The sequence below is a fragment of the Lygodium microphyllum genome, chromosome 4 (assembly GCF_053477565.2).
Source record: "Lygodium microphyllum isolate KBCC chromosome 4, Lygodium_microphyllum_v1.1.10, whole genome shotgun sequence".
Taxonomy (NCBI): domain Eukaryota; kingdom Viridiplantae; phylum Streptophyta; class Polypodiopsida; order Schizaeales; family Lygodiaceae; genus Lygodium; species Lygodium microphyllum.
In genome coordinates, this window is record NC_141138.1 from 130158761 (window position 1) to 130183879 (window position 25119).

Here is a 25119-nt window from a genome sequence, read left to right on the forward strand (position 1 = left end):
GATAATATTTTAAACTTTTATTGTCAAACTGCACATTCAAATTCTAAAACATCTCAGGGGGTTGATTCAGCTGTTTCATCTTATTTATTCCAACATAATCGGTTCATGTTTCTTTCTAATCATTGAAAGACCTGTTTAAAATCACACTTTCTTTGTGTATGTCTTATATGCTTCAGGCCTCAGATTGTGCCATCTGCTTTGAAAACTTCGATGATTATCACAGAGCATTGTTTATTCCTTGTGGACACGCCAATGTATGCATGAAGTGTGCAAAAGTAGCATGGAGTAAGAGAAAGGTGTGTCCCATCTGTTTGGTAAAAGTTGACAGGAGACCAATATTGCTCCCAAGAAAACTGTACATGTGACTTCAAGCTTCTGAGAGAGACTTCTTCTACAAATGGAATCCATGTGCTTGACTATCTAAAAATGCACGTCATCTCCCTTCTGTATCATGTTGTTGTAGACTGATGTATAGAAGTTTTGTAGCAAGAATGGGATGAAGCCTAGGAATCAAAAAATCAGTTACTGCATTGTCTAAAACTGCCTTTCTTTTTCTTTGTTGTACTCTTCTTATTCCCAAATCTTTAATGCCAGCCACACCATTACACGTGAAATTGGGCGTCTATGGTGTGGTGCCAATGAGACTTCGCCCCATGTCATCTCTATTAACCAGGATTCCCTTGCCAACCTGAGATTGTGAACTCTAGACCTTTACTACAACTTTTTAGGCTTGGGGTGATGGGGTCGCACGTTCAAATCCTGCTATTCCAACTAACAATGGTTCTGAAGTTTTGGCCGATGTAGTATTTGGAGAAACAAGGAAGAAAGAAAAATTCGTGCGAAACAACAGTAGCTTGAGCATCAAAGAAGAATGTGTTGCGAAAATTTGTTTGTATAGCTTACCAATCTTATAACTTTAGATGAGCAACTGGGGAAACCATCAAAGCCTGTATGTTGAGTTTTGCTATGCAAAGAAAGGGCTAGTTGAGTTTTTAATGGTTTCGTTAATCACATTCTAGTTGTCTTGGCCTTGGAGAGAACCGCAAGTAAAGAATAGTGTCTTGCTCTAATTATCTTGTAGTGTATGGCACTAGTGCTTATGAATAGTACTTGGGTTACTATTATTAGCATTCCGTGCATAAGGCTAGGCTACTATGCAGTAGCTTCATGTGATAGCCCTAAAGTGTCATTGAAAAGGAAACAAAGTTGCGGCTTTGCTTCACTAATGCAAATTGATGTATAATCACTCTCTCAATTTGGATTTCAACATGTAATTGTATTGCACGAAGCCTCACAAGGTTCACTCCATGTAAATCCCTCTATCAATCATTAACAATATCTATTTTTGGCCTTTCAATTGTGCCAATATCTATATTTTTGGTGTCCCTTATGGTTATGAAAAATAATTCACAAAATGGATGATTACTTGAAAAAGAAACTTGACCCAAAGTTTGAAAAATGCATTTTTATTAGATGCTCTAAGCGAATAGGATATTGCTATTGTAACCCTATCATTCATGAGTTTAGACTAAGCAAGCATAATAGTTTTTAATGATATGAGACATTTAGTGATGATGCATTGAATTATGATGATGATCATATTGTTCATATGCAATAGAAAAGCATGAATCACACACTCTTAGTAGACCATACATATAATCCGATGCTGGATTTAAAATTAGTCCTTAGTCATGCATATACACTAAGAATTGACTAAGTACAAGTTCTTTATCTCCAAGAGTATGTTCTATTATATTTGGAAACATGAAAATATCAACTACTATGGAAAAAGAGAAAAAATATAGTTTTCCCCAACTAATATGGACAAAGAGAAAAAGACAAATTTGAGTAGTAATGGTGCATTTACCATTCATTCATTTTGTGTAGCGTGTCCTCTAAAACTTAGAGGAGTTTTCTAGTAGTTAATCAAAACTTTTGGTGGAGGTTATAAGGGACCAACCATGTCTCTTAGAGGCTGGGAGAGGTAGGACTAGCATTACTAGCATAGTAATGGCCAAGATATTGGATGGACATCAATTGGTAGTATGCGTAGAGGTCTTGCACCTCAACATCATCTTATGAGTTCCTCCTCAGTGGATCATATCGATGGATGTGATTGAGTGTCCACTTGCTTAGGTTGCTTGATTCTATTAGATGACAAAGTCCCATCTCTAAGCTTGGCTCTTGGATGTCTTGGTTGTGCAATTAGGAGCGTCTATTATTCCCCTTGTACACCACAGGTCTACCATGGGGGAATGGAGTTCGCCTTGTAGAGGCTTGTGGCAAAGTGAATGTGTTGACTCCATAGTTTCTCCTCTTTCTCAACTTCTTTCATGTCGAACAAGTGCTTGTTCAACAACTACTATCCTTATCCATGAGTTTACGCCTTGCATCGTGGAATGTGAATGGCCCCTCCACTATAGTGGGATATGTGGTTCCTAGAGGTTGATAGTTAGGCAAGAGTTGCAACGAGCCATTGCTGAATGAATCAATATTTTACTTCGTCAGTAGCATAAGCTTTTCGCCACCCATGCTAGCAGGGTGGGCAAAGGTACTTCGAGAGGTAGATCGCACATCTACTAGGAGCACTCCATTGGTGTCCATGGCAAGAGTGGAGGAGTTTTCACTTATATTGATATGAGCTTGTTAGCTTGTATGTGAGACCATGGGATGATTGTGGCAAGAAGGGTTCTATGGGTAAGACTTGACTTTGGGGAGTCGTCTTAGGGTCCTTAACATCTATGCTCCTATGGCGGCTCTCACACATACTAGAATTGGGGTGGACATTGTAGGTCTTCACGCGGTTGATTCTTGGATTGTTGGAGGTGACTTTAACAATCTAGAGGCCTTAGAGGATCAATAGGGATATAGTAGAGATTTCTAGGGTATGGTGGAGTAGGAGGCATGGGAGGTCTTTCTTCTTGTAGTGGATACACGAGATGCTTGAAGGGACCCCACCTTCCATAGGTGAGATGGTTCATTGGATTTCTTCTAGGGTTATAGGTAGTTGGGTAGCATCATGTTGGAGTAGTTGCATAGGTTTTATGTTGGTGAATGGGGATCCTCTAGAAGAGGGTAGGTAGGATAGCTAGCTAAGACCACTCTCTCTTATCTCACTGTCTGGTACTCCTCACACTTGATGTGCTTGCTTTAGCACTAGACACTCACTCTTGCCACATTCCAAACTTAACCTATGGATGGGAGGAGGTAGATCAAGCAGCTCTAGAGATCAAGGATTGAGCGAAGATGATCGGATTGCTTAGGAGGTAGTAGAGGTTTTGCAGGAGGTGGTGGAGGTAATAGAGGTTTTAGAGGCAACTTTTCATTCTTGGCAGTAGTGTTGGGAGGAGTAGAGGGCAGTTCAAAGAGACCTAGCAACCATTTAGAGACTCCAAAAGGGGACGTCTAGAGATTTGGGAGTGCATCCTGCCCCTTGTGACCAAGGTGATGGGATGGGAAGTCCTTGAACCCTTCATGGACGAGGAACTAGTTCAGGCATTCTGCACATAAGGTGGGTAGAAATGCCTCGAAGAGGATGGGCTGTAGAGTTTTTTTTTCCATATTTTGGGAGGTGGTAAAGGATTCCTTGCTCTAGGCTTTTAGTAGAACTGCAACTCGAGTTAGATGTCGGTTAACCTATCAATAAGATTAGTAGTTCTCCTCCTTGGGGAGGAGACTGGTTATAGCTATCATATTGAGCTAAAATATGCATTACATGATCTTTAACAATCCCAAAAATGCTTAATTAATGAAAATAGTAAAACATGGAGCAGTTAGAGAGAGTTTAAAATGGGGAAAGGTTGGAGATCACAAAACTTTTTGTAAATAGGTAGGCTACCCTCCATTTAGCCCAATCTTGTTTTTACTAGTTTGAAGCCTTCTAGCTTTGTTGTCCACATCCCACTCGTAGAGAAAATCTTAGCCGAGGTTGCTTGACCTTGTTTACACTCATATGAGGTCTATTTTTTGTCTTGATTGTACAATCTATACTTTCTATAGCTACTATCTACCTAGCCCGATTGTTCCTATTTCTCACTCCTCCGATGTCGCCAACTACCACATGGCCTTCTATTATTGCGTTTGTACTTGTTGGTCGTTGCCCTATCCCAAATGAGTGCAAGAATTTTGAGTTTAACTCAATAGGCTCTCGCATAGGCTACCACATTACCATGTCCAATTTTGTGTTTATAGCGCAAGCTACTGTATAGGTTGCCATGTCATAGCTATTGCTATGTCGTATTTGTTGCCGTCCGAAATCTTAGAGTTTGCCTTGCTACGTTTCCCGATCCATTAGGAGCATGACACTCTCGCTCATCACCTCTACCTCAATTCTTGAGAAAGGAGAGTTCATGATACAATTTTCATTTCTTGCATGGTTTGTTTGCTATGTGAGCATTGTATATTCAATATTCATCCATTCATTCAAATCTTCACTGTGTTCATGGTCTTTGAGTTACCCTAACCCTAAATGTGTTATGTTGAGTTTATGCCTTGTTGTATGATTTTATTTATGTTTTTGTGTCAGGGTATTTCTTCACATGGTATCAAAGCAAGGTTTTCTTTAACAAAACCTCAGCCTTTGATCTGAAAGCCCCTTCGCAAGAAGTAGGAACAAGAGAAGGGCAAGATGACTTCGAACACATCTTCACCATATCATCATGATGCTCCCAAGCTTAGCACATCGAGACATGCGATAGAGTGGGCTTCACAACTTGCTCCTCCTTCTGACATGTCAGGAGAGTCTTCGAACTACCATGAAGTCCATAGACCATATGATATCTCACAAGCCAAATATGACCTCATTCTCATGTATCAAGCTTGACAACAACACACTGAAGGTACTTTTGAGTTTTTCCCTTCAAATTTGGTGCATCGGTCTAATGATTTTGAAGGAAGGATGCAAGCTCCACAAAGGACTAGCCATCTTGACATGGAAACTAGCATGGAGTACAAACCATCTCTCTCTCTACCACCCTCATCTCCATCTCTAGCTCTTTTATCTCTTCCATACACATCTCTACCCTCATTCACTCCTATATCAAGTATACAAATCAATACTTCTCAATCTTTTGGATTTACTTCTTCTTTTTTGCAAGATACTAGTAATGCTCAGGATGAAGGAACTCTTTATACAAGGTATTGGTTCATAAGTCCTAAAGACGATAGATTTTTCCATTTGAACTCAAGAAAGGTAAGCAAAAGTTGTAAGCTTTATTGGTGAGTGCTCCTCCAACTTTTACATCTCATGGTCAATTTGATTTTGGTGTATCATCTTTTTCATCATTTGCATTTAATGGACAAAAGGTCCCTAATTCATTTTTCACAACTATACAAATGACAAATCCATTTAATCTCCCATCCGTCTTGTCCACTACTTCCATTACACCTTACTTTCAACCTCCATTAGGTGCACCTTTTATGTGTACACACATAACACTAGGGGGTTCTTGACCCTTAAACACTACCTTTAGAACCTCATCTTTTCCTTAGTTGGGTGGTGTCTCCATCATGGAGGTTCATCCTCCTATAGATACCCTTTTGGAATTTTCACAGACTAGAAATGCCGCCTAGCCTTCTTCGAGTGTGGATCGGTTGGTACCACAATTTTCCTCCATGGCATTATATAGTGGACCTTCTGGACATTTTGTTGTGTCCGAGTGCAAGAGTCGGATAGGGCTTACATGTACAAGTGCCTCCATCTCTACCGGTACTTTATGGAAGCATTCATGTTCCAGTGCCTCTGTATCAATTGGTACCCATTGGAAATTTTCAGCCTATTTTAGCCTATCCACCTCCTCCATTGGTATTCTTCCCTCTCCACCACCTCCTTATCCATCTTATTTAACTTATCCAACACCTCATGGTTCTTTCTCATTAATCAAACATGCCAGTAATGATAAGACTCATTTTAATGGGTCGAACTTCACTACTTGGTCAAACCTGATGAGACATGTCCTTAACTCACTAAACCTATGGGATATCGTGTAGGGGTTGAAACCCCAACATGATCTTGTACTTGTTCCATATGAGGTTGTCCACTTATGGAAGGCTAGGAATGCCTCTACTATTATCGAGTTAATGTAGGGTCTATTACTTGAGTTTCATTCATAGCTTCAACATTTTGACTTAGTATTTGAGTATTGAGCAGACTTGAGTAACCTGTATATGGCTTGGGATATGACCCACCGTTACATCCATATGGAGCATGAGCTCCAAAACTTTAAAGTCATTGACCAAGATGACTTATAAGTCAAGTTGGCTGAATATCAATGCCTTCTCACCTAGTTCTCTAGCAGGGGGGACTCCTAAGTCCTCGGACAATTAGGTGACTTGTTTCTTAACAAATTGCTAAGGAAATATTTCCATTTTTTACAATAGGTGATCTCATAGCCCATTATGCCCACATCTTATGAATTTGAGTGTCAATTAGTGCATTACGCTTAGTTGTTTGATCAGTTTCATAGGTTGACCTCTTCAGAGGTGGCTCTCATTACTTTTTCTTAGAAGGGGCAATAAGGGAAGGGTAGACCAAATCAAAATTCCAATCAATTTGTTAAAAAAATCTAAGTCAATATCAAGACCAAACTAGTGAGACCCAAGGAACCTCTCAGCTCTAAAACTTGGGTGGCAAAATGTACCAAAGAAAAATCATGTTATCAACATTGTCAAAAGGTTGGCCACTTTGATGAAGTGTTGATTCAAGGCAAGAAACGCAATACTAAAAGCTAAGACTCAAACCCCCACCCCTTAGTTAGGAAACAAACCCTATCAAGGGAGAGAGATAGGTGGTGGCTCTTAGCAAAGGCAATGGGCAAGCTAGACCCACGCTATCACTAGTCAACCATCATAGTCGACAACATTCTAAATGCTAGAGGGCTTGTTTGACTAGTCTGCAAACGCCCACATTATCTCCATAGAGACATTTGAGGATGTGAGTATTGTCTACATGTGTGATTTTCCTCTTAATAAGGTGAATGCAGAGGCCTACTTATCATAGCCTATTGAAAGATATGACAAATGATGTATGCTCTAGGAAGAGATGTCTTGAATCCCATATGCACAGTGAAGAGAGTGGAACAACCCAACTACTATGAAGCATTCTACTTGACTATCACTTTCAAGATGAGTATTGCAATATCATGATGCTTTATACTTTTAGTTATTATCATTGTCATTATTAGTCTCTTACGCAAGATTGTGTTTATGAGTCCAAGCTTCCATCTTGGAACCTAATTCACTTGTCTAACAGTTGGTCTATTCATTGTCCATGTCACTATGAATCTACTCTTCATCTTTCAACCTCCATAGCTACCATGCTCTAGATTTGTGTTTTCAACATGGTATCAAAGCTCAACTGAGCATGGCATAGCTCCATTTTCCTACTCTTCAACAACAGCAAACACTGAATCTTCCACTTTAACCTCCAAGTTTTCAAGCCTTTAAATTTGTTACAAGGGTAAAAGCTTCTTTCTAAACAACTCTCTCATTCTCATATCATTCTTCTAAATCTTCTAAATCTTTGTTATTTGCTAAAAAATGATTAGTTAGACCGTTAGAAAACACAAAAAACTACTGAAGCATTGTTAGGGCCAAAAAAACTCTAGTGTTTTGTTTTGGCATGGAATATAGGGTTACTAGCTAGCTATATACTACTCACATTGACACAATGAATGTCAAATAGGTCACTTTTATAACCATATCACTTCACATGCTACCATAGCAACACATGTATACTTAGACTTTATATTGGATACAACAACTATATGCATCTACTTACTCCTCCAAGTAATTGATACATTCCCAATGTGTGTGACTAATAGCATCCTCAAAATATGTGAGCTCTCCTCAATAGATTTCATCAATGAAACCATTATAATGAGCAGTATATCTATCAAATCCAAATCTTTTAAGAGGATATATGATCATGTTAGACTTGTATACCACTAGATCACACATTGAAGACTTTCATATCACTAGATCTCACATTGAAGTTCTCATATTGTTGAGTGGTTTCTACATGGCTAGTGTCTTGACAATAGGGATACAAAGCTCATCATGCAAACTTTCCAAACCATTATAATCTTTATTAAGAAATGTATATCATTTCCATATTTATGAATTGTTAGACACAAGTATACTTATTTAAATTTAACACCTACCATTAAAATTTAAGAAAGTTGAGTAGTTTAGAACAACCCATCTAACCTTGAAATCCAAAAAAAAAGAGTAGACATGTTCATCTCGAAAAATCAGTCACTCTACAATTTTACGGCACATTAATCTGGTGATGGGAGCGCATTAGGCCTAACTTTCAAAGAACATGGAAAAAAGAACTTTTCATACATAACATTAATGGGATAAGGAAAAATAAATTTTAATTTATTTTTTTTGTGAAAATAAAAGAGCTAAAAAGAAATATCTCTTTTGGAAGAGCACACTTAACAAAGGTAAACTCGAAATGGGCTACTTTTTTAAACTTAAAAAAAGAGGGAAAATGAAAAAACCGTATTTGGCTCCCCCCACATCTATATAAACATTTCCCTTTAGGAAAAAGAAACCATGGATTCTCCATGCTGCAAGATAGATGAGCCCCTAGAGCTATAAGATGCTGAAATCACGAGGATTCTAGTGGTGTTGTTCTATTGTAAAGAAGCAAAGAAAATAAGTCGTAACATTCTCAAGTGTATGAAACATGGCACTCTCCTTTTTGTTGTCCAAACTTTCATATCAGCCAAGAAATTTATGTTAGATCACTCGTTAAGCCTATTTACACCCATTGTACCCTCCAAGCCAATAAACCCATGGAGGTTATTCTAGTATTGAAACGATTTCAGAGAAAATTTCAAAAATTTGAGCATACTCTTGTACCCTCTACCTCAGGCAATACCGCCTAGAGTTTAGAGGCCAATCATGTGGGTATATGCAATTTGCATCTTAATGACTATTTTCAATGGTCTTGAACAAACATAGGGAGAATGCTCATGCTCCAATCATCAATGAGCCTATCATTGAAGATGACTGCATTTGGAGGCTAAAGCACAATCCAAATAGACCATGGAACCCTCACAACCCAAGATAATGGAGATCACATATCAAACCAAAGCCATGATGGTTCCAAGCAACAATAGATGGTCAATTTGGATAATCAAATTTGGATAAATCATGATTAGATAAGTTTATTTCATATCCCACTTCAAGATCCTCATTTTTTCCTCTTTAAATTATGCAAGTGGTCATATGCACATTAGCATGGTTATAGAAATACACATGAGAATAGTTAAAAAGACACATAGAGTTGATATTTTGACTCTAAAAATTACATGAGTTGAGAATTGACTTGATAAAAGCTCAAAAACCTTAAAACCAACTTTACTTGGATATTTTTGGTTTAGGAGTATAAAACCACAAAGCAAGGGTAGTTTACAACATGTCATCAGCGAGTCTATTACTATAGATGACATGTATCGAAGCCACGATGATTCTATACAGCCAAAAATGGTCAATATGACACATCCATCTTTACCACTCCAAAATCGTGCCTTGAAGTGAGAGACACACACACGCACACATTTAGATTTACATAAATTATGCTTAAATAAATATATTTCATGTCCCACTTTAAAATCCTTATTTTTCCTTATTTAAATTATGTAGATGGTTATATACATGTTAATGGGATTATAGAAATAAATATTAGAATGATTAAAAAGGTACATTAGAATCAATATTTTGGCTCTAGAAATTATAGTAGCTAAAAATTGACTTGAAAGAGACCTTAAGAACCTCAAAACCAACTTTACTTGGATATTTTATTTTTAGTAATATAAAAGGGTATAAAGTAAGGGTAGTTTCATGTATGGCATAGTTATAATTTGTTAAAAAGATATATTTTTCTAATTGTGATGTGATTGTCTATGTATTTGTAATGTGATGATTATTTTATCCTAAAAATCTGCACTTTGTAATAGCTAGATGGAGAACTCATCTTATAGGATGAGGAGCCCGTACTCTATTGGGTGATGGGTGTTATGAGAATATATCATGCAACTGGGTCTCCATCCCAATATGGCTTAGCAACTTGCAAGATGCCTTAAAAACTCACATGATAGGATGACGGTCCTATGTTGTTGTGAGAGCTAAGTGCCTTCTTTTGTGATCACTTGAGCATTTGATAATGCAAAGAGTCAAGCAGTAAACTGTTCCCCTAATATACAACAACTCTAAAGGCTAGATAAAGCTTATCAAGGCTTTGAGTTCATAAATTTATAATGGCCATGGAATGAGTGCACTCACATATGGACAACCTTAAGAGGTTGGAAGGTCCCATAGTAAGTGAGACAAATTTTTCGCCACTCTTGCAAGAGTTATGGTTTTGTATAAACTTTATAAATTAATAAAAATTATTGTTTTTCAAAGTGTTTTGTTATGTGTACTTAAATGTTGTATTAACAAACCCTTTGTAAAATGGATTAATAAAAAGAATCTTATTTTATATGTTCAAATAGTGTGATAGCATGCCTGGCTTTATTAGATAAGTAAAATAAACCCATCAAGAAAAGTAGAAAACATCAATATAGATGATTGATCACTTATGGTTTGATGGACTCTGTAAGTTGAATAACTTTTTTAAATACTAGATAGGTTTGCTAGAACATGACTGCGCCTCCAATTTGGTAATATAGAACCAAATGAAGACCATTTTATGGGAACCAGAGTTTAATTGGTTATTAGTCCTAATGGCCTTGGAAGTTTAAAAGGTAGCTTCACTCTATTTGAGCCAAGTATAGTGATAGCCCACTCTCACCTTTGTTCGAATGTGAAATAACCCTTCTTAGATAGATATTGGACTATTATAAGGGATTATTGTCCCATGTTTCTTTTGTGAAGTAAAACCAAAATTCTTCTCTCTAACTAACTCCACTATTTTCCAAGGAGAGAGTAGATGATTTTGCATTGTGGATTGTAGTTCTGGTTGATTGCTCTTTTTTGCAAGAAAAATGTGGCTAGTTATATTACTGAGAAGATTTTACAATGAAGTACATGTGCTCAATCGATTGGCTAGAGCTGATAAAGTTATACTAGAATCATATATACAACCTTTCAAGGTGGTTTGGGGGGAATGGGGAATAGAAGCCATGGAGGAGAGTAGTGCCACATGGGATTTCGTACCTACATTGTAAAGAACAAATCATGACCACCCCAAGTATGTAAGTGGTATTGAAGCTCCTCACGACCTCGAGAGTGACCCTACACACCTGATCCTGGTGGCTATGAAGAGAATGGATGATTGAGATCTAGAGCTTTGCCAAAGTTGCATGTGTAGAGGACAGACACTCATTGCCCAAAACTAACTAACAATGTGACTTTCAAATGTACCATACTCTAAGGTTCCCAATAATCAGCCACACCTTTGAACACTTTATATCTCCTCTAATACATGACAAATGGGTAGTGCCTCCAAACTGAGACCATCACATAGGAACCTACCTCAATAAGAGAAATAGTATCATGCATATCAACCTCTAACACTAAGTGACAACCCTAGCTAACTTCGAGCCAACAAACAATCCCTTAAGGTATATATAATAAGCTAGACACCACTCGGTTGAGATATATAGCATGATTTTGGGAGTAAAGGTGCATGTGCCTAGCCTCTCATGTATTACTATACTAACAATACCTGCACCTACACACTGCATGTAGTAGGCGCCCATCAATGTTATTTCATTCTTTATTCTTTTAGTGATATTTGAATAGAGGGAAGGCCAATCACACATTGTGACTATTGGAGTTCCCACATCTCGAGTCTCTTGCTCTCTTGCTCCATTCGCCATAACTCACACCTCTTTTACTTCTGCTTGCTCGTACTTCCACTTGGGCTTCTCCCTTCAATTGGTATAAGAGCCTTCCTCTTTGTGAGCTTGAGCTCAATCCAACATTGCTTCAGCTCTCATTCGAGTTACCTACAGTAGGGTTTTACCATTAGCAGCCATAGCTCCACCTCTTGAGGTTCATATTGAGCTCTCATTGCTCTAGGACTTCTCAAGACCTATTGGGGCTATCTCAGGGCATTCTTGAGCCTACATTGAGCTTATTTCAAGGAGTATTCAGCTCATTATTTAGGGCTGGAAATACAAAAACGTTTTTTTACTTGTGACCATTTTCAGGCACTTGTGCTTATTCAACCACTCCCGGACATTGCACAAAGGCTTTGGCATTGTTTACCACTCCTCCCAGCATTTACCATTAACATTGAGCATTGGTTTTGAGTCATTGAGCTTCAGTTATTAACTATGCAAACAGGGCAACATGTTGTCATAAAATAGGAATAGCCATGTCTTCAACGTTTGAGCTCATATATGCTTCCCGAGATGCACGTATACATATGTTTTGTTATTGAATACTTGAGGGATCATATGCCATTGGTTTGAGATGCTACTAGACTAATTTGAGCACTTTTTTAGATTGGTTTTCTTTCCAATGTGCCATCTGATTTGCATTTCACTTTGTATACCCATTTGCAACCAATAGCCATTTTTCCTTCAGGCAAATCAACCAAATCCCAAGTGTCATTTTCAGCCAATGCTGAATATTCCTCATCCATTGCCTTACACCAATGATCATCCAAAATAGCTTCAGAAAACTTTGTGGGTTCCTTGAAGCTAGTGACTTTTGCCATATATGCATGATGCCTCATAGTGTAGCCACTGTATGTAAGCCTATCCATAGGCTTCCTGACTCTTTCTGATCTCCTCAACTGAGGTGCAGTATGAGACTCTCCTCTCTCATGAGGTGGTATATATCTATGTCTCACACCAGGAGTCACAACTGATGGAATACCAAATTCACTATCCAAGCTGTCAGTACCAAGTGAATCATAACCACAAGTGAGTGGCCCTATAACATCATCAAGTTTTCCTTTGCCTTTATTCACATCTCTCCCACTCACTGACATACCCGTGTCAGTGGACAAAGATGCTAAAGTCCTCAATCTACTTGTCTAAGGACTAATTGATGTAGTAGCATCTTTAGAAGGCCCAGAAATTTCTGCACTTTCATTTGTACCTGCATGTACAGAAGGCTCCTGACAACCATCATCATCATTCATCAAAGTGATCTTCTTCTCATGCCATGATTTTAGCTCATCAAATACCACATCTCTTGAGACCAATGTCTCACGAGTAGAAGGATTGTAGCATTTGTACACTTTCTTATCTTGTGCATACCCAATAAAGATGGTCTTTTCTACCTTTGGATCGAGCTTCTTCCTCTTTTCATTTGGAACATGTACATATGCCAAGCATCCAAAAACCTTAAGATGGCTGATGTCCAGCTTTATCCCATAAAGCCTCTCATAAGGAGTCACCTCATGTATACATGTTGTTGGTGTACGATCCATGACATACACTGCAGTCATTACAGCCTCTCCCCAATATGCATTTGGTAGGCTTTTCTCATTCAACATGGCTCTAGCCGATTCCATGATCACCCTGTTTTTCCTTTCTGCCACACCATTTTGTTGTGGTGTGTACCTGCATGTCAATTGCCTTTTAATTCCATGAGCTGCTAAGAAGTGATCAAATTCTTTAGAAACGTATTCTCCACCACTATCAAATCTCAAGCATGAGATGTAGCAAACCAATTCTTTCTCCACATGTCTCTTAAAATCCTGAAAAGCATCCATGACATCACTCTTGTGCTTTAGCATATACAACCATGTGTACCTACTATAATCATTTATGAATGACACATAATAACGTGATCCCCCAAGAGATGTATTCTGTGAGGGTCCCCATACATCAAAATGTACAAGCTGTAATGGTCTAGTAGTAGTGCTTACATGCCTCATAAATGGAAGCCTTGATTGCATCCCAAATTGACAAGACTGACATATGTGTCCCAATTCCACATGCTTGAACTTAGGAAGTCCAAGTATAACTTGCTTATGCTACATATTCTTCAACTTTTGAACATTCACATGTCCAATTCTTTTATGCCATATCTCAATATCCCTTTTTGCAGCATTTTCATGTGAGTACATAGCAGCATTCAATGCTGGAATTTTCGTATCCAATGTAAACATCTTGCCATTTCTTTTGCCTTTAGCAATGAGTTTGCATCCTTGACCATACTCTTCAATGTAGCATCCATCTCTATTGAATCTGATTTGTAGATTCTGTTCAACCATTTGTCCCACAGAAAGCAAGTTTTTGGTTATGGAGGGTACATGTAACACATCATAGAGACTCTTTTTCCTGTTACCATGCATCGTCAAGGGAACAATACATATATGCATAATGTCATGTTGCGTATCAACCCCTGTGCAAACATATCCATGAGCACCTTCTACCAATGTGTCAAACCACTCTCCATGAGCAGTCATGTGGTTAGATGCCCCTGAGTCTATATACCATACATCATCTGCTTTGCCGTGTACAGGCAACCCTTTCTTCACATGTTGCATTGCAAACAACTTGTCATCCTCCTGCATACCACTAGAAGAAGCATAATTACCATGTTGCTTCCCTCTTGCTCTTTGATCATTCTACTTTTTGTAGCAATCCTTAGCTACATGCCTGTATTTTCCACAATAATGGCAATCCTTATTTGCATTTGATTATTGTTCATGACTCATTTGAGGCTGTTGCCAAGTGCCTCTTCCTCTAGGTGAATAACCTCCTCTTCCAGGAGCATTTGAGGCACCTCTATTTGCTTGAGGCTGCCTATTTTGCCATCCAGTAGCTTGCTGTCCACGGGCTGCATATGCATTTCCAGCACCTCTTCCTTGAAAATTTGATCTTCCTCTTCCACCTCTACCCCTTTGATTGGAGTAGAAGACACTGTCCCTGCTATTTTTAGATTCACTGGAACTTGTATTGAGTCCAATTTTCACTTCTTCATGCAATAGAAGTGCTACAAGTTCATCAAAGTCAGGCTACTCGTGACACACTGAAATGGAAGTATCAAACTGCTTATATTCCTGTCCAAGTCCATGGAGGGTAGTAGCCACCAAATCATCATCCTCAACTTCAGCTCCAAGTTGTTCTGCAATGGATCTGATCTCACTGACATAGTCCTTAATAGACCTTCCATTCCTGGATATGTGGTTGAATTTTTGCTTCAATTGTGTCTTTCTCGCATGAGTGACATGCCCATAATTCTTCATCAATAAGTCTCAAGCAGCTTTTGGGGAAGTACAATTTGCAATTTGCATAGCCTTTCTGTCTGACACACGTAATGACAACCAATGCAAGACCTTGCTGGCCTTTTCCAACCAAGTCCTATGTGCCTTTAACTGATCCTATGTTGGAGGTCTATCCTCCGGTAGCTTGGGCTCATCTTCAAAACCTGTAACTAGGTCCCAATAGCCTCTTCCAATTAAAAAATTAGACATCTTGAATTTCCATAGAACAAAATTATTATAGTCCAGCTTCTCACCAACTATCTGAGTGATAGTATCCTTCTCTCCTGTGTTTGCCATTTTCAAGTCTTTAGCTTTGCAAAACCAATAAATTTTAGTTCACAACAATGTCATACATATCCAAACATGTGGCAAAGCACCAATACTTGTCTGGCTCTTTAGGCAACAATGCCACATATGCTTGCCACAATTGTTAACAGTCAGCCCCATTGAAAAAACTATAGTAAATCAGTTCAAAACTGAGCATTTAATGCTTACAACATTCCACCTTTACAAAACTAGTCAATTTCCCAAAAATGCCAGCAGGCAATGTACTCCAATACCCTGTAATGCAACCAGTTTTTACAAGCAACAACCACCCGACTCAATTCAAAGATTTTCTTTTTGTCTACCTTCAGCAAAAAATCTTTGCTTAGATTATCTTTAGACTCACTGTGAGAAACCAAATTTTAGTTGCAAGCTCAACACAGGAACATTGGGAAGGATCCCATATGCAAGTGTAGCCTAATTTAAAAAAAACCTCTAGTTACTTGAGGATCTTCTGTTGCAGTTCTGTGCTATGATGTGGAGGTCCATAAAAAATTGATTATTGTCTTTGCATAGCTCTCAAAACTCCTGACCAGTCACTGCATTTTACCACAATACATCATAAATGGTCATCTAAGTATGCATTGAAATAGGCTCTGCAATTGACCTTCTGCATGGTAAGAGATGAATGCTCCTCATTGCCATCCTGAGCGTGTTTATGAGGCTAAGATTGGACCAAGGTCAGGATGGGTTCCCTCAGGATGCAGAGAACAAGTTGTAGAATGCAAAGGTACATGCTGTTCAAGAATTCCTGGAGCCCAAGAGCTTGGCTTTTGATGCACAAGGACTACAAGGACTCAGTCCTTACACAGGCGTGGCTTGCTGCATCACGCAATGAGATGGCCCAAAAAAAATAATTTGACATCATTTGTGAAAACTAGGAGTACACTGTCAACTTCTATCACAAGGGGCTTGGTCAAGCCACCATTTGGGCCCACTATCAAAAGCCCAAGGTAGACATCTGCAATATACAGGTTCCGTTCTTATCGAATCTTAAAGTAAAGGTCTTCCACACAAGTCCTCAGTCCCCAAGTTCAATACTGGGGGTGATCTGCTGTCGTCTCGACTTGTAAGCTGCGTTGAAGTTTCTTCAAGCAACTACGATTAAGAAATCCAAAGTTGCATATTGCTATTAAGGACTTGACGTTGATACAGTCTCTCTGCATCTAGATAGCCTCTAGAGATCATTGTAAAACTAAGCATGTGAGTGGCATATCAACATTGGTCTTCTGCTTCATAGATTGAGCGCACCTATAGATGTACTCCATCAAGGGAACAATGGCTATAGTAGCCAGCCATTTCCTGAAGCTAGCACACTCAACAGCTAGAGGGCGTGCTCTGGTTGCTTCTCAAGCTGTGCTTCCAGAGCAAATCCTCCTCCAAGAGAGTCCCCCCTTACTCTACCTCACTGCACAGCCTGCAACAGGCTCCACTCAGTATTTCTTCCACTACACTCGTGCCTGTCTTGACCCTTACTTGTATTCATCGTGCTTGATTGTTGTGTTTTGTAGCCCTGTGTGTCCAATCTCAGCTCTGCCTCCTGCTCCCATACTCCATTTGTCTGCAAAGCTTTGTCTTTGCTCCGGCTCTATACACTCGATTTCAATCGCCAAACTCAAGCCCAGTTTCTCATTGCAGCATACAATCTGGCCATTCTATCTTCCTCCTCACTTGAGCAGGTCTCACAGGGGATGGAAGCTTTGATACCATATTAAGATTCTGAGAGAGAGAGAGAGGTGGACTAAGACATAGGCTCAGGCTCAAAGGGTAGCAGACATGCTCCCTGTAATTCCATTCCATCAACACACAGTCTACTAAAATCAACTGTATGTACAACACGCATACAAAGATCAACTGACCTAGATCTAATCATGGTTAAGTCAGTGTGACTTAACCTTATTCACTAAGGTAAACAATTGACAAAAGACTAATGAGCTTGAATCTCAACAGTGGATGCTTTGATGACACATGGGCAAGGATGATTTTGAAAATGTTAATTTTATAAGATACAATGTTGTGGCAAAACTTAAGTGACTCCACATAAAAGATATAGTAGTATATTAACATAGTACATTAACATATATATTTGATTAGAAAATATATTGACAAATTCTATGCATGTTTTTCTAGGACATTTTCAAGGATGGAAAATCCTCTTTTAAAAAGGAAAGTTGAGTCTAATAAACTTTCAAGACCTAATTTGTGTTTTTGCAAGATTTAGCCAATATAGAAATATTAGCCACTAAAATCATTCTTGAAAAAGGGTCAACCAAAGTCATGTCATGTTATTGAGGATGTTCCAAAGATATGTGGGTGAGAAACTCATTAAAATGTTGATCAAGGACTACAAAATTTTGACTTTATTTAAGGATAAGAAGGTGTTTGAGGACATCTAAGAGCCAAATGTTTTTGGCACATGTGTTGAGATTATTTCAAGTGATGCAAATAGTGTTAGTGTAGATAGCTAGACTAGCATGGATAGATGCAACATTCCTATATATGACTTTGTGATATGTATCAATTTTTGTGTAACTCATTAAGGACACATTGTCGTCCATCTTTGCTTGAACTACTAACACAATGGCAAAGGAAATCATTAGTCATCGATGTTAATTATGAGCCTTGTACATGGTCATTCTTAAATGCCTAACATATACCTCTCAATTAAGTACATGCCTAAAATTTAGATGACTATCTAGCCTTTGAAAATGCATAACTCTTATTTGTTTTACCAGTCTATTCTATATATTATTTAGAGCTTTGCCTTGGGGATACCGAACCAACAAGAAGGCTACCAAGCCTATGTGGCACACGGAGGAGAACTATGGCATTCAAGAAATAAAGAGGGCTTTTTCTTAAAGGGTGAGCGGGGGGGTATAATTATTCTCTCTCTCTCTCTCTCTCTCTCTCTCTCTCTCTCTCTCTCTCTCTCTCTCATAATGTGCTTACAAAATCTTATATATGTGACGTGGCATTAAGCCAGTTGACCCGTTTTCTTACAAAAAAGTTTGAATTATCCAATTGTTGGATTTCAAAGGACCTAGGAAAACTAGAACTTCATTCCTTAACAAACTACTGTCAAGACTTAGTTGACTTGGAGAGCTCTTAGATAGTATTACATTTCTTCTACTCTAGATGTATTTAAGTACAATCCCACAAAGAAGACTAACCAACCTCCATGTATTCTCATCCAAGTTTGGATGATCAACAAAAAAAGCCATAGGCATTCTGAAGTTACTTTTCATATTTGTTTCTTTAAGCTATTTCCTATGTGCCTACCACAGTGGTACTATGTAGAAGCAGCCCTAGAACAAATGATTTTCATCCTCCTTAGTCCTACTGTAGAATGGACACAATGGCGACACTCTGATTCCTTTTTTAGGCTTGATGCATAGAGGTAGTCTCTTCACCATTTGTCTTCATCTTAATACATTAATCTTGTAAGAATGAGAGGATTTCTCGGCCCCTTGAACTCTTCCACTCCAATTCCTTAAAACTTACCAAAGGATACTCCTTCTTCCATGTGAGTTGAATATTCATTATAATGGCTAAGTTGGGTACCCTTAGATCAGAGGCAAACTTGCAGTGCATCAGGGCTTTACCATTGGGAGCTGCAAGATCGTGTAGGATTGAGCCTTCTTTCTTGACCAGAGAAGTAGGCCAATCATCCATGTGCTACTAAATCATTGACTCCATCCAAGATGCCTCTTTCTCAAAGAGTCTCTGTTGTGCAATCACCTTATTGATCAAGATCCAATTGTAGCTCCTCTTGTCCCAAATATCATCCCAAGTTTTGATGCCCTTTCTACAAACAACCTTGGCTAGTCTGGGGTTCCTATGCAGATGGAAAATAGGAGGATCATAAGCAAATAGAGAGAACCAAATGTTAAGGGCTAGTGAGTAGTCCCCTTTAAAGTGCTACTAGGGACCCAGCCTGAATTAGTAAGTAATTATTGGCATTGGGTTGCCAAACCTTGTGCTACCTTCAATTATTGGATCTTAATTGTAATGTGAGAGCAAGATAGTATATCCTGCCAGCGCAGATTCTTCCAAGTAAACCATTTGGCCTTTGAAGTGGTCAACCAATGCGTAATAGTTGTCATCTAGGGCTATGCACCTTCTAGTGATTTCACCAACACCCAACTAAGGCTTAGAGCTTTGCTAGTGAGGCGCTCCAGCTCACCATCCTGCACTTCTTATCTGCAGTAAGCATACCCTACCCTATTTGAAGCAATCAATCCTTATTCTGGTAAGTCCAAAGGAACCTCTTCAAGAGCTTTTCAACCTAGTTCCATGCTATTGTGCTAAATGGCATTGGTGAGGCTATGTATACCGTTGCATATGGTAAGATATTCTTGATCACTGTCAATTTTCCAACAAGGAAAAAGGGGGCATCCATCCTTCCCTTACATCTTCTCTTAAAACTTAGCAAAGAATTGTGGAAATGTGCCAGATCTAGGACATGGCAAGGAGCTATGGCGGATGGAAGATGAAGACCAAACTCATGATGACATAGACAAGTAGAAACCAACCGTTACACAAGTGAATTAGGTTCCAAGATGGTAGCTTGGACTCATAAATGCAATCTTGTGTATTGGACTGACAAGTACAAGACTGACACTAATTGATAAAGAAAAGCATCATCATGTATTCATTCCATATGTGTGTAAAAGTGGTAGTCAAGTACAATGCTTTATAGTTGTTGGATGGGTATCAATTTTTCCTCTCTATGCATATGGGATTCCTACATGTCCTAAGCCCAGAACTGCCTCATACAAAGAGGCCACAGGACCTTTGACAGACATACAAACAAGATGTGGGTGTGATTGTAAATATCTCAACACCCCTTCTTAATCACAACTAGAAAGTACAAAGTGTGTAGAGGCTTTAGTGAGAGCAACACCTACAAAGTGTGGGCATACCATAAACATGGCAAAACACTAGAGGCTGTCGCAAAAAAGGCTAAGTGTGGGTACCACAAACGTGGTGGTTATCCAGAGGCTATAATACAGGCCTCACAAAGTATACAAAGGATGTAGTACAAGGCTACATGAGGAGTTTGCAAGCTTATGTTAGAAGCATTAGAGCTAGGCATTACAAGGCTTAAAAAGTCTAGTAAAAAATTGGGTCAAGGACCCGGCAAGCCCTTGTGGTTTTTAGCATTTCTATTGGCATAGATCTTCAATTTATTGTAGGCCTTCTTGTTGGTGTAGTCGAGCTTGCTCTTTTTGATCCTGTACTTGTTCTTCACTTTGCTCTTTTGGTCCTTTCCTTTATGGTCATCCTGGTCTGCTTCTTTATTGACTTTGCTTGCATTTGTCTTCATGTTCATGTCCCCCTCAAGCAAAGGTGTCATCTTTGAGGCAGCGGTCAAAATCTTACACTTTCTCCAAGGCAGCTGTTAGTTCTACAAATGGAGATATTGATGGCATTTGGATATATGCAACTCCATGTCTTCCTGCAAGTAGAATAATCACATCTTCTATGTGGTATAAGTAAGTAGAAATGATTGCACTACTCTTTATGAATGGCATCTTCATGAAAGTCTTCATGTTTGTCATTCTCATTACTAATAATCAACCTCAAATCTCTAATTTTGTAGTAGAAGAGTTGAAAGAATTTGTGTCAAAAAACACAAGTGCAAAGTATTGTGAAGACACACTTTGTAGTATCAAGAGATACTATGTCTGGACTTGAGCTTGATGATGATTCTTGATGCTTGTCTTGTCCTTCAACTTGAGTCCCTTCCTTGTTGGTATTTACTTGAATGCTTGCTAAAATGAGGTTGTGTTTGCTAAAGACTGAGCAATTCTCAGTAGTAGCAAAGACTTGAGTTCACCAAGATTGGGCCATAGGAAATGAAGCTTGAATGTTAATGGTTATGGTGTTGATATTGTTGCTTGAGCCTTTAAATTTGCCAAAAACTTCAAAGGATCTCCAAGAACTTCCCCTCCTTGATGTGTGGATTTGCTACAAACTTTAATGCAAGGTGGCTATGCTTTGACTTGGTTGGCGGGAGAGAGAAATTGAAGGAAAAATGAAGCTTTGATATTGTGGCTATGGAGTCCAAAATAGGGTTTCAAGCAGGAGTCTAATTTTTCTGATGTAGCAGCTCATAGAAGCAATCATTTCAAGATATCTCTGAGTTGAAGAAGGCTTACATGCTTCCAAAGCCCCATAACTAGCACGTGGATCGTGGACCACAGATGCGATGGTAGAAATACGACAATTTGAGGCACAAATTTGGACAATGACGGTGAAAATTCGTAATGTTGAGCCTTGTGATGACCAATATCAAGCTCTGAGGTGATAGAGAGAAGCGCCTTCAGTAGATGAACAAACTCTTAGAACAGAGCTCCTAATGATATGGCCTGTAAAGAGAGATATGGAAGCTCCAAGGAGGCAAGGTCCTGCAGGCTAAAGCTGCCATGAAGATCAAAATAGTCAAATGGATGTGGAATTGGAGCTGGAGATGAGGTCATGAACTCAAGCTAAGCTAGGAAAAGATAAACAAAAGCTAGAAGAGCAGAGAGGAAACTAGGCCATGCCCAACTAGGCTCTGATACCATGTGGAAATATGCCGGATCTAGGACATGGCAAGGAGCTATGGCGGATGGAAGATGAAGACCAAACTCATGATGACATAGACAAGTAGAAACCAACTGTTACACAAGTGAATTAGGTTCTAAGATGGCAACTTGGACTCATAAACACAATCTTGTGTATTGGATTGACAAGTACAAGGCTGACACTAACTAATAAAGAAAAGCATCATCATGTATTCATTTCATATGTGTGTAAAAGTGGTAGTCAAGTACAATGCTTTATAGTTGTTGGATGGGTAGCAGTTTTCCCTCTCTATGCATATGGGATTCTGGCATGTCCAAAACCCAGAACTGTCTCATACAAAGAGGCCACCGTGGGTGTGATTATAAATATCTTAACAAGAGCTAGCTAAATCTTTGGTGCATAGTCACACCCACACCAATGGCCACTCCCAGGTAGTGTACTAAATCTCCCATCTTAATGACTTTGAATCCTAGTTCTTGGATCCAAGGATCGGGAACTTTCCATTAGAGGAAGAAAAGTTCATATTTCCTTTGGTTGACCTTTGAGGCAATCAATTGATAGAATTCAACATAAATTCCAACTAGGTTTGCTATTGATTCCTTCTCAGCTTCAATTATAGAAGCATTATCATTTGCAAAGAATTAAGCAAAAGCTAAGAGCTATTAAATAAGAACAACCGTTTGATTGATCCTTCTTATAGGCTAATTTCGTGAGTAGAGGGTCATTAATGAGGGCAGAAAGCAATGGGGCTAGGGAGCATCTCTGCCTACTCGAGTATTTCAAGGAAAAGGGCTAAGTATTGGAGCCATTGATGCTAATTGAGGTACAAGCATATTCAAAAAGTGTGGCCACAAGATTACTAAAGATGGGGTCAAACTTCATAGCTATAATAATAGCTGATATGAAATTCTAGTTGACACTATGATATGCTTTGTCGCAATCCATATTGATGAGGAAAAGTTCTTTTTGCAAAATTTGTGCATAATCCAGTTGATGCCAGAAATTGGAAGCTCTGTCAAAAACAACTCTGTTTTGGGAAAGACAACCTTATTTCTTGTATGCAGTTTGAAAGGTTTTCTGGGTGCAGAATTTGTGCATAGACTTGAAGTAGTAACAATTGAGATTTGTGAAAAACGATTTTGTTGTATGGATGAAAAACGTATTTTCTGTATGGAGTTCGAAGGGTTTTCTATTGTATATGCTGCAATTGATTCTCTGTGTCTATGTGTTCAAACACCATTAAAAATGGCAAATATTGAGGCCAAAAAATCAAATTGTTGTATGGAGCAGGATTCCTATATGGGGTGCCATTTCTGCATGAAGTGAATTTTCTGTTTGAAGCAGAATTCCTACATAAAGTAGTAGTTCCTACATGAAGGAGTTTTCTGCACGAAGCAATTTTCTGTATAAAGCAGAATCATTGCAGGAAGCAACTATGCAGTATCATAGCCATGGGGATCAGTCTTATTCTATTGTATTCTATTTTGGATGTTAAAGCATAATCAAAATAATCTTCTTTGATGATATAAATCTGAGAATCTGGTTGATTCTTGAAGCAATGGTAGATTGCTTGAAGTAGCATGATGCAAATCAAAGGTTTAACTTTACATTTCTGCATATATGTTAGAGAATTACCTATACCCATCAAATGTTATTTTAACCCCAACAAATCTAAAGAATTCAAGGAGTTATTGGTAGGACAACATCGGGGGTTATTGAAAAATGATGCTGGGGAAGTAGGAGGAAATCCCATCCTAGATGAAGAAGTGCTTTCCTTGTTTAAAGAGGAGGTCCAGGATATTGGTACCTCTAATGGTACCATTACAACATATAATTCTCCTACCACATCCAATGAATCTCCTCCAAGTCCCATTGAAGATGAAAATGGAATACCTAAATTGGATTATTTTTCAACTCCTCCTGATAGAGCAGTAGAAAGATTGCAGCATTTGGTGTTAGGGAGTACCGCCTTATTGAGGAGTAGAGTAATTAAAACAAAGAAGTCTCTTACTTCTGATCCCTTGCCTCCAATAAAGAAGAAGAAGCCAAGAGTTATGAATCCTAATCCACCACTTAACCTTAAGGTTAGGGGATCTAAGTTCTCTGGTAAAAAGAAAGAAATCCTGATTGCCATGTTGTACAGTTTCAAACAAGATGGGTGGCCAATGATTTTAATAATATGTTTGGGGATCATGTCAAATTACAACAATTCACAGCAACCTTCAAGGGTAAAGCCATGGATTGGTATATTACTTATGATGCTGGACATTTCACAACATGTGATAATCTTAAGAATGCTTTTCTAAGCAGATTTAGAAAATATAAGACTGCTTAAGATGTTTTAAAAAAGTTGAAGGAAATCAAGCAAAATAATATGTTAGTTTAGGATTATGCCCAAATATTCAAGAACCTAGTGAATAGGTTGAATCATTGGATTTACAATATTCATATTTTGTTAAGGGGTTGGATAAGGGTATTGCAGGAGCCATTGCTAATGTAGAGGTGGGAAATAATAATACCATTGATGCATTGGTTGAAGCGGCACAAAGAGTGGAAAAAAGGCTTGGTATGAGCAAGTCTAAGAAGAAGAGTAATCAAGATTCTTCAGATTCAGATTCAGATGATTTTGATTCAGATGATAGTGTTGATGATGAAGATACCTCATTAGGTTCTGAGACAGATTCTGAATCAAGTGATTCGGATTATGAAAGAAGTAAAAGAAAGCAAAGACAGTATAAAAAGAAATCTAAGAAGGATAAGAGTTCTTCTTCTGAGGAGAAGCAGAAGGGGCAAGAGAAAGGAGAAAATACAACTTTGGAAAAGAGGCTAGAAAAGAAGATAAAGAAATAGCTCTTGGATATGGGAGTTATGACTTCTTCAAGAAGATAGGGGAAGTCATATAGTATATGTCAGAAAGTTGGCCATGAAGCTAGAGAATGCTAGTACAACCTTGTAGTGCGGAATACAAGACAACATACAGCACCCCGAGTGGCATCGGTAAATCAAATTGTACCAAAAATGGTACAACATAGAGGATTTAG

General features: G+C 38.6%; 1 protein-coding gene across 13 annotated transcripts in view; it reads left to right on the plus strand.

Moving 5' to 3' along the window:
• Positions 1-25119, plus strand: part of LOC148037627 (uncharacterized) — a 214651-nt gene that overhangs the window by 159000 nt on the left and 30532 nt on the right. For 2 of the 13 annotated variants that reach the window (XM_087677339.1, XM_087677333.1), the window contains one exon: positions 177-1226. The exons of 4 other annotated variants lie outside the window; for them this stretch is intronic. In XM_087677339.1, coding sequence (XP_087533465.1) covers positions 177-365 — 189 coding nt within the window. In that variant the 3' untranslated portion in view covers positions 366-1226. Of the gene's footprint in view, positions 1-176; positions 1227-4525; positions 4985-9968; positions 10219-17638; positions 17897-23368; positions 23529-25119 lie in introns of those variants that run through there. 7 more of the 13 variants (XR_015690795.1, XM_087677342.1, XM_087677341.1 and 4 more) reach the window with 7 other exon arrangements.